Raw genomic sequence first — 10,543 nt, 5'->3', positions numbered from 1 at the left:
TTAAGAAACGTTTGAACAAAAATGTTTTTGAAACCATGATTTAAGAAACGTATTTTTTACGTTTCTACAGTTAACAAAAATACCAATTTGTTAAATTTTTCCTTTCAAAATTATAATTTGCTTTATCTATATATATAATAGCTTTAATAGCCTTTTTTGAAACATTTAAATTTATATTGCACTAATTATTGCACAAAATAAATCATTTTATCCATGCACATATATCCACTTATTTACTTAAATTAATTTTGTCCTACCGGTCTTAATCTATTTGTCATCGGATAAATCTGAGCTTAGAACAGTTGCAAAATAAACGTTCTGCTGAACGTGGCCATTGAAAGAACATTTATACGCGTGTTCCGTTTTGAAAAACTTCCTGAACTGGTGCATATCAGTAATGCAATTAAGTTAGAGTGAGACAAGTATATTTTGTTTCACTTCAACTTATCGCACGAATGTGCACCAGTTCAGGAATTTCTTCGAAAAAGAATAGACGTCATAGATGGTATATGCATAAAGCTTCTAGAACATTCTTACGCATGTCTCAAAGTCACAAACACGTTCAAAAGACGTGAAAAGTAGGAATTTTAAATGTCTTTATCTAAAATGTCTTTATTATTAAAACAAAACGTTTCTATAATAGTTTTTAAATATTATTTTATCGGAAAAGAAACGTTCCATCGAACGTTTTTCGAATGGACATTTTTACTCATGAGAAACGTTTCTAGAAATTGGTTATATTAAACGTTTCGGAAAAACGCTTATAAAACATTTCTGAAACGTGTATGTGCTACCTGGGTTGTTTCTTTTTTTTTGTAAAAGAATTTTTATCGGAGTTTTACTATGTATTTGCAGTCATAAACATAGATTTTGTGTTTGTAGTTTATCTTCAATTTTGCGGAAACGTCAGTACTTATTACGTGATAGATAATCTCTTCTCGCATCCGACATGGGATTCCCAGATTTAAGGGGAAAAATTACAAATGTATAAATTCTTAGAACGCTTTCGTATTTGTCGGACTTTCCTAATTCCTCACATGAATTGAACATTTCTTATGATCTTCCTGAATATAAACATCACGGACTTTATCGTCATTTTTATTTCCATCTGATTTCTCACGTATATATGACGTTGCCAGAAACCGTACAGCTGCAGCAACATAAAACACATAAGCTTTATTTTTTGTGCAATTTCGGAATTAGTTTTCAAGCACTTTGAGTTTTGCTACGCCAAACCGCTTGTAACGGTCATTAAGACTATAATTTTAAATATATCTAATATATTTATATACAAAGTTTGTTTGTAGATTGCACTCTAATGATTGGTGCATAATTTAGTGCAATTTGCGTTTAGTTAAATTCTCTTTTCCTTAGTCTTTTCACTTTTGCATGTCTAAAGCGATCGACTGTGTTACCAGGTTTGGAGAAACTAAATGTTACAAAAAGAGAATTATTGGTGGAATAAAAAGCTCGAGTAAACGGCTTCTTCTAAAACGGCTAAAATAGTCGATCAAACGCCTCGAAATTGTTATAATCTGTGATAATGGCGATCCGCGATTGGACGCTCGGCGGCGCATGTTTAGCGACAATGACATTGCGAGAATGAAAAGAAGCGTAGCGCGGCGTTTTTTATCCGCTCACACTCTCTCTCATAATAGCTTCGAACCGTTCAGAAAACTGCACTGATTTGCAGTCGCAAAACTTCGGTCGTGTCGAAGCAGCCTCGTAGATCGCGCGCTCGCTCGATTCTCCCTTTTTTTTTACGTGCATATTTTTTACGTGGTTCGAAAATTGCTGCGGCGGCAATTTTTTGGAAAGCGGATCTTGAAAGGACCTAAAGAGAGCAGCAGAAATTTGAAGAGATCCCGCCGACTCAAAAGAAAATCGAAAGAATTGAAACGTCGCCAATCGTCGACCTTGTTTACGAGTCTACCTTCCCGCCACCAATGAACATGGTGAGTGACGTCATCGATTTGAATTTCAAATTCTGGCGGCATTGTCATTATTATCGTTCGACAACTTGTGGCGACTTCGAATTACGATTAACTTAATTGATAATTAATATGATAGAATTATTAATATTATTTTCTTATTTAATGTGAAAAGAATATGGAAGAAAGACTGGAAATAACGAATCGTAGTTAGAAAGTTTACTTTACGCGATTCTTATCTATTTCTATAACAATGTAGATCAAACTTACTTTTCATTCTTTTCTAATTCTTAGAATTGCTTAGAAGTAATTCTTAGAATTAGAAAAGAGTAAAAAGTAAGTTAAATCGAGATTAAAGTTAATCTGCATTGATAGAAATAAACGTCTATTCGTTAAATTAATTTATCTCCGATTAAGTTAATCGACGAAAAGAAAATATTCTCTCGAAATTTTTTGCGTTTAGAAAATTCTATTCGCACGACACACGCGCTGTTCTTTTTTTCAAGTCAACGTGAACTATTGTGAATGCGACGCCGTCGGAATAAATTATGTAAATAGCTTTGAACAGAGAATGCACGTGCATTCAATCGTCAAGAGCACGATAAGAGATTATTATAATAAGTTTTTAATAGGTCGCATTAAATATTCTACCGTGCACTATATTGTGTTACTTCATTCCATAAAGCCGTGATTAGACTACGGATTGGGATTGAGATTGGATTGAAATTTAATCAATCAGAATAAAGAAAACTAACTTTTCAAATTTAGTGAACTTTGCTCTAATTGGTCGAATTTCAATCCAACCTCAATCCCAATCCGTAGTCTGATCACGGCTTAAAGATATGCGGGAAAGTTCAAGGTTGCAAGAAACGATAGCGTTGCAAAAAAACGGAAGCTATCTTTTTCCTTTATGATAAGTTTCTAATTGACAAATACATCACATTTATGTGATGTATTTATTGATATGTTGCATAAATGTCGTTTTAAAGATATTTAAGGATATATATAGCGAAATATATAGCGTAATTTGCATAGTTAAATAAAAAAGAATTTACAGGAAACAATTTCAATACATTAATTATAATACATAACTAAAATAATTACGTATTCAACGCTAAAAAGAATTAGCTAAAAGTTTTTAATCGCATCTATACATGATTTATTTATGCACCGTCATGTTAGAGTTAATAATAATGTCAAGTGACATTTGAATTTAATTCAACGTTCAAGTGTCATCCTAATTTCGCATTCATGCAGTATCGTACATAATATTCAGCCAACAGGTGAAGGAAACGAGTCATTAATGCAAATTTCGAGACGATGATTTAACAATTCGCGCCAAGAAAGATAATGTCAATTTCTTATAGATTTTGCGCTACGTGCAAAAAATAATAAATTATAATGATATAAAATTAATTATGCCCAGCGTCACAATAATTCACGTCGGTCGTCCCGAAAGCGAGAGTATAAACGGTGGACGCGTTGTAATAGGCGCGAGCGACACTAGTTCTACCTTTTACGACACGCAATTTTTTTTCTAATTAATTTCATTTCGAAACGGGGCCGGAGCGAGGCCTCGCCTCGGTCGTGGTAGGCCGTTTCTCCCGTCGGCGTCGATTCGACGTTTTCACCAACGCTAGTATGTATGATACGGCCGCATGCGTCGTGTGCGTCAGTAGTGGTCAGTAGTGGGTTCGTTGCCGAGCCGAGCGGTCGTGAGGAGTTGGGGTTCTCTCGCATAATCAGTCGGACTTTCCTCGTTTGGCCATCCGGTCGCGTTCCCTCTTGGCGTGTGTTTCTCCGCACCGAGGTGGACTTTCAGTCTCAGCGTTACGTTTCCGCTTTCAGCTGATCCGACAGTACGCCCGACGCGGTGCCAGCGCTCGTCGTCCCGTTAACGCTGCAAAAGGTAATATTATCCGCTATCTAAGGATACAGACAGGTGTGTGCTGCGTCACTGTTCTGTCACTTTCTCCTTTTCCCTCGTCCCGTTTTGCACGTGTCGAGATGATTGCGTTTCCGTTTCCTCCCCTCCCCCTTACCTTTTTACTTCCGCGAGGCTCGGAGTCGCAGATGACAGGTCGTTATCTAATGTCATCGTTCCCCTCTCCCTGCTCGTTTCCTCGCACGCGAATTATGCAATTCTCAGGAGATTGGACGTTCGTGCGATTATTGGATTGAGATCATTTCCAGATTGCACACTGTCATGCTACCGTCGGTTTTTTTTTTCAAGTATTATCTCGTGTTCAATATCACCTGTAGATTTATGTAATTTGTGAACATATGCCCCAATTCCTTTCACTTAGCATTATTTAAATGTAGAATATCGTTGAGGTATTTTTAGAATATTACGACACATTTACCGATTATTTTTTTCATTTTGGCAATTTGATATTTATAAACCAATGTATTTTCAGATCTTCTGAAAACAATGCCGTGCCCTTTCTTGACCCGTCTGTCCGCAAACTACGTTCGCAATTACGGAACGTCCCTGATAATGAATTACCGGCAGCTCTGCCCAGTAATGTCAAGATTGTTCAGTACGATGACGGAGTCGGAAGAGTCTCAGCCGATTCCCGAACCTATACAGAATCAGTGTCCCTTCTTGTCCAGAGAGCGGGACGCCGTCAAGAAAGCCAGTCCAGCGATGGAGGAAGATGTTATCAATCTAGGTGAACAGAAGGAAGAGGGGGCGCAGTTCCCTTATGAGGAATTCTTCCACGAGCAAATTATGCGTAAGAAGAAGGATCATTCGTACCGGGTATTCAAGAAGGTGAATCGTCTGGCTGAAAACTTTCCGGTGGCCATGGAATACTCATGGGGCGAGAAACCGATAACCGTATGGTGCTCCAATGATTACCTAGGAATGTCGCGTCATCCCGCGGTGATCAGCGCGGTCCGAGATGCGTTGGATAAGTTCGGCGCTGGTGCCGGAGGTACGAGAAACATCTCGGGCAACTCCATGGGTCATGAGAAGTTGGAGAAGCGGCTGGCGCAGCTGCACGATAAGGAAGCCGGTTTGCTCTTCACCTCCTGCTTCGTTGCCAATGACTCTACTCTGTTTACGCTAGCCAGAATTCTGCCAGGTTGCCACGTGTTCTCCGACGCCGGGAATCACGCCTCCATGATACAGGGGATAAGAAACAGCGGCGTGCCGAAGCACATATTCCGGCACAACGACGTGGAGCATCTGGAGGAGCTCCTGTCGAAGGTGGACAGAAGCGTGCCAAAAATCGTGGCGTTCGAGACGGTGCATTCTATGACCGGCGATATCTGCCCGTTGAAGGAGTTGTGCGACGTCGCGCACAAGTACGGGGCGATAACGTTCGTCGACGAGGTCCACGCGGTCGGTCTGTACGGCTACTCCGGCGCCGGTATCGGCGAGAGAGATTGGGTGCTTGACAAAATGGATATTATATCCGGCACCTTGGGAAAGGCCTTTGGCAACGTGGGCGGCTACATCGTTGGTTCCGCGAGGCTGATTGATATGATAAGAAGTTACGCGGCCGGCTTTATTTTTACCACTTCGCTACCGCCCACTGTGCTATACGGAGCCTTGACTTCCGTCGAGATTTTGGCATCGGACGAGGGCAGGTCATTGAGGACGAATCACCAGAAAAATGTGGCCTATATGAAGTCTATTCTTACTGCCGCCGGTCTTCCGTTAGAACCGTCGCCTTCTCATATAATTCCAATAAAGGTGAGCTGCAACCAAATGGTTTAATTAATCATTCATCGTAATTGAAGAATAATTGTTAATATAAAATGATATTATGTTCTTTTTTTTTTAGATAGGCGATCCATTGGTGTGTAGTCAGATAGCAGACCATTTATTAAGAGACAAAGGGCACTATGTGCAAGCTATAAATTACCCTACGGTTCCAAAGGGCGAAGAGAAATTAAGACTAGCTCCAACACCGAAACACACTCGGGATATGATGGATAAATTTATGCAGGACACGTTGAATGTTTTTCAGCAACTGAATATATCCACCAAACCGAACGATGCGCCGCGTGCTATCCTGGTTCATTGACGAATGTATATAATACAGATGATATTATCGTACAAACGGAGTCTATCAATGTATAGAGTATTTATTTATCTATAGCCTGGTTCATCAGTTGTGTTTCAGCAACATTTGCAATTATCAGTATATAAATTCCTGCTATATATCAAGGTTAACAATTAACAGAGGTTTAAATAAAGTGTTAACTGATAAATTGCATGTATCCTTCATGTGTATCCTTCCCTCTTATTATTAGTATTTCAAAGCTATGTACATCTGTGATAAAAGCGAACAGCTATAATTCAATATGTATATGACCACAAAAAATAATTACAATTATTTTTTTATTAAAAACTACCACACTTTATCTTGGAAATTTATTTTTACCGTAATTGCAATTAATAAAAAAGTATTAATTGCGTGTTGTAAGTAACTTTAAGCTATAGCTAGACCTAACCTGCAATACAATTGTGAATCTCCATCGTTCCTCAGTATCGTGCTCGTCGCCCATTATCAAGTATTATTTAAAAAAATGAAGATTCTTAATATTAAAAAATTTAAATTATAAATTATTTATAAATTACCTTGCATCTTGCTCGATTATCCGCGCACGCGCACTCGCGCGTCATCCGCTCGTCTGTGTCGTCTGCAACTGTCAGCTCCGCTCCAGGTACACTTTCGGGAAAGATGCGGCTTTTGCTTTGCTCTTTTAAATAGCGCCGTCAGTCGGTAGACACGGTGCGCGGTGTACGAAAATGTCCGCGCGAACATCAGAAAGGACGGCGCGGACCTAACTTGCGGCCCGTCCCCGTGAATCACTCCCTTCGACTGGTATGTTTATTGACGGTCGACCGCATAGGTTAGCAGGATGAAGAACTTCGTCAGTATCTTGAAAATCCTCTTCCTGAATCACGCGCGCGGACTGTCCTACACGGTGACGATGACGCTCCTGCTGGTCTACTGTCTTCATCCGGCGCGATTCGCCTCTCACTACGCCTACATCAAGACTGAGAACATCTACGACGAGATGGAGAGATCGTACCCGCCGCGGGACAATTCCTGCGTGATCTCCGTCAGCGGGTCATCCCAGCTGCTTTATCCGGAGGAGCATCCCCGGGAGGATCCGGTGGTGATGGCACGTCGACTCGGCATCCTACCGGGCGGCCAGTGGAAGCCCCTCAATTGCCATCCTCTCTTCAACGTGGCCGTCATCCTGCCGTACCGCAACCGGCAGAGTCAGCTTGCCATCTTCATGAATTACATACATCCGTTTCTGCAGTCGCAGAACCTGGACTACCGGATATTTGTGATCGAGCAGAGCCCGATGCGCGAGTTTAATCGCGCCAAGCTCTTCAACGTCGGCTACGCCGAGGCCACCAAGATCAACGATTTCCACTGTTTCATTTTCCAAGACATAGACTTGATACCGCAGAATCCCGACAATATCTACGCGTGCACCAAAATGCCCAGGCATATGAGCTCCAGTGTAAATACCTTTCGATACAATCTACCTTACACCGGCCTGTTTGGAGGCGCGATAGCGTTGACGAGGAAACAGTTTGAAAGAGTAAACGGATTTTCCAATGTTTTCTATGGTTGGGGCGGAGAGGACGATGACTTCTACAGTCGTTTACAGTCCAGGGGCTTTCAGGTTTGATCAATATAAATCGGTATCAATATGTGACATGTATTTATTAGATACTTAAATAGTTTTATTCCACAGATAACGCGCTTCGGGCCTAATGTGGCGCAGTATTATATGCTGACTCATAAGAAGGAACCTCCCAGTACTACGAGATTTGCAAATTTGGAGAGCGGTGCTCGAAGATATGACACTGATGGTCTTAGCAATCTAGAATACAGAGTACTAAATCATCAATTGCGACCATTGTACTCTTGGATTTTAGCTGACGTGTAATTTACAAGTTTTTTATCTAATATTAGCACTTATATCTAATTTACAAGTTTTTTATCTAATATTAGCATTCATATCTTTTTTAAAATTGACGCTAATCAGATAAGTTATTGTAGTATATTATATATTTTTTAGAAGAATTAAAAAAATTTTATCTTACACAAAGTAGGTATATTAGAAATTCAACGAATAAATGTAATTGTTTTAGCATGCTGTGATAGAGCACTATAATTAAGTCTTGCAAGGATATTTTTTTAACGATTGAAAAAATATTTCACTTCTGTGTGTTAAGAGTGTGAACAAATTAAGCTTACAACAAATATTTCCTAGTATGTGAATTTAATAATGTTTTTCGATAGCACTCGTAGCAGTGAGATGTGACAACGGTAATAATAATTTATCAACAGGTTGTACAAAAGATATAAAAGATAATATTAGAGTCCGACCGAAACAATCTTTTTTAATTTTGGTCAAAACCGAATATTCGGTTATGTGTCGGCCGAAACCAAAAACCGAAACTTTTTATGGAAATCTTATTGTTAGAAAGGCTATACGCGCATATATATTAATATACTTTTTCTTTATAAATATCAATTTAAATCAAAAGTCAATTTAATTATTAAAATAATAGCACTTGTAAGTGTAAAGGCCCCCGCACAATGAAAAATATAAGGAACAAGGAACAGATATTAGCGATTAGAACTAAGGAATCAAAAATAAAACTGGATGCACAATGAAAAACACAGGCAACAGAAACAGGGGATAACACAGGCAATAGATTTTTAACCTATCGGAAGCCGTGTATCAATGCTACTCCAGCTTTATTCCTGATTCTTTAGACCTAATCGCTAAAATTTGTTCCTTGTTCCTTATATTTTTCATTGTACGGGAGCCTTAATTATTAAAATAATTACACTTGTTATCACAATCTGTATGCTATATACTATCTGTATTATCATATTACTTGAATAGGAACAAAATTTCTAAACATAAAATAAAAATATTTTTTAAAGTCTTTGAAAAATCTGTAGAAAATAAACAGTTTTGGTTACGTCGCCGAAACTTTCTTTGAATTTTGACCGAAATCAAAACCGAATTTTCGGTCGAGATAATATGTAATAACATATAGTTATGTTATTGATAAGAGTTGAAGACTGTAATCATCAGATACTTTCTTATTTTATTTCATTAAAATAAGAGCAATACCATATTTAGATATGTAATATTCAACTACACTATCATTAAATTATTTAATTTCATATTTTTGTGATATTTATCATGTAAAAAAAACTGCTATTTAATGGTACAAATCTATTTCACATACATAGAAAGTATAAATCTTTGGTCAATGATACTTACCTCATACCCAAAGAGATTCTGGTCCTTTTATGTTATAAGTTATAATAGAGTGCAGTGTTCTTCTACTGACTGTTATACTAGATACTTTAGATATAAAATATTTTTTTGTTACAAAATAAGATTTGACGTACTATTACATAAATATTTAAACGTGAATGAATCAGAGATTCTCTAACATTGCTCAGTCTAATGCTTGATATTTATTACATATCTGGTTTCTTATAAATTATGAATAAACATAGTTTAGAAGTATACAATACTTTGTTTTTTTTTTGTATCTTTGAATGTAACGAAAAATGATAGTGACAGAACAATACTAATAATTTAAGTATATCGTTATAATGTGATGAGGTATTGTAAAACAATAAAACTAAGTTTATTAAGTGATGAAGAGAACATGATAATGGAAAGTGTTGGATTGTAGAAAAATAAGTAAAATTATATATACATACCACTTTGTGAATATTTAAAATAATGCCTATTATTCAAGAAATATATTTAAAAAATGTAATACAAAATTTTTAATGTTTCAAGTGTGAAGGAAACAAAACTTGAAGTGTTTTAGCAATTAAACTTTTTTAATTTTGGAGATATATTATTATCTATCATAAGCAAATCTCTATTTCTATTTATATACATAATGTCCGGTAATAATTGCCGGACCTCTTCAAATATACAACACGCTTATCGTGATGTATATTTATATTTTTAGATATTTCTTTTAAACTGTTGAATTGAATTTATACCTATTTGTAATCTTTGGTCAAAAAATTTAATCAAGCATTCTTTATTTCTTATTGTCAATATCGTATTTCTCGATTATAAGAAAATTATTGGAACACGAACAAGAGTTTTAGAATTCTGGTCAAATAAGACAAATAAGTTTATAAAGTTTAATCTATTACAAAAAAAAATCACATGTTCTCAATATGTATATTAGTAATAACGCTGCATGTACATTCATTAATTTTCCGTCTATTATTTAATACATGAATCTTGCACGATGACGTCGATGACTTTAGAAAAATAAAAGTAAATTACAAAAATGATGTTAGAAATGTATACAGTGATAAATATAATGCATTACCTCCAAAAACTGTAATAAAAAAGAAAAATAAATGTATATATGTGTGTACGAGAATAACCAAGATGCTAAATATCTTCAATATATCCAGTTTAATTAGATTAAATGAATACGAAATTCTAGACTTCGATGATATAATAAATATAAGATGCGCCAATACATATGAAGACAAACATATTGAATTGCGTAAACAACAGATTACACAATCTTTTTAACAAAAACATCATAAAACTGACTCACTGTTAAT

At 36.9% G+C, this 10,543-nt stretch overlaps 2 protein-coding genes across 3 annotated transcripts; both read left to right on the top strand.

Moving 5' to 3' along the window:
- Positions 1-1,660: 1,660 nt before the first annotated feature.
- On the top strand, positions 1,661-6,305 carry Alas (5-aminolevulinate synthase). Of its 2 annotated transcripts, XM_071723345.1 has the most exons (4): positions 1,661-1,955; positions 3,780-3,840; positions 4,349-5,631; positions 5,723-6,305. In XM_071723345.1, the coding sequence occupies exons 1-4, from the start codon at positions 1,947-1,949 to the stop codon at positions 5,963-5,965; spliced, it is 1,596 nt and encodes a 531-aa protein (XP_071579446.1). In that variant the 5' UTR covers positions 1,661-1,946; the 3' UTR covers positions 5,966-6,305. The 2 variants fall into 2 exon arrangements, with proteins under 2 accessions (XP_071579446.1, XP_071579447.1); XM_071723346.1 differs by lacking the exon at positions 3,780-3,840.
- A 138-nt stretch (positions 6,306-6,443) lies between these two features.
- On the top strand, positions 6,444-10,356 carry LOC139784187 (beta-1,4-N-acetylgalactosaminyltransferase bre-4). Its single transcript, XM_071723348.1, has 2 exons — positions 6,444-7,589; positions 7,662-10,356. The coding sequence occupies exons 1-2, from the start codon at positions 6,807-6,809 to the stop codon at positions 7,854-7,856; spliced, it is 978 nt and encodes a 325-aa protein (XP_071579449.1). The 5' UTR covers positions 6,444-6,806; the 3' UTR covers positions 7,857-10,356.
- Positions 10,357-10,543: the final 187 nt, after the last annotated feature.

This window comes from Temnothorax nylanderi, unplaced genomic scaffold (assembly GCF_030848795.1).
Source record: "Temnothorax nylanderi isolate EJ_2023f unplaced genomic scaffold, tnyl_v1.0 TNYL_tig0595_pilon, whole genome shotgun sequence".
Lineage (NCBI taxonomy): Eukaryota > Metazoa > Arthropoda > Insecta > Hymenoptera > Formicidae > Temnothorax > Temnothorax nylanderi.
Note: the sequence above shows the minus strand (reverse complement) of the source record. Positions and strands in the feature narration are given on the sequence as shown.

Excerpts from the sequence above, each read along its gene's own strand:
- Alas (XM_071723345.1), top strand. Across the intron at positions 3,841-4,348 it reads TCCCGTTAACGCTGCAAAAG|ATCTTCTGAAAACAATGCCG; the intron begins GTAATATTATCC and ends ATGTATTTTCAG. Across the intron at positions 5,632-5,722 it reads CTCATATAATTCCAATAAAG|ATAGGCGATCCATTGGTGTG; the intron begins GTGAGCTGCAAC and ends TTTTTTTTTTAG.
- LOC139784187 (XM_071723348.1), top strand. The coding sequence starts at position 6,807 with ATGAAGAACTTCGTCAGTATCTTGAAAATCCTCTTCCTGAATCACGCG. Across the intron at positions 7,590-7,661 it reads TACAGTCCAGGGGCTTTCAG|ATAACGCGCTTCGGGCCTAA; the intron begins GTTTGATCAATA and ends TTTATTCCACAG.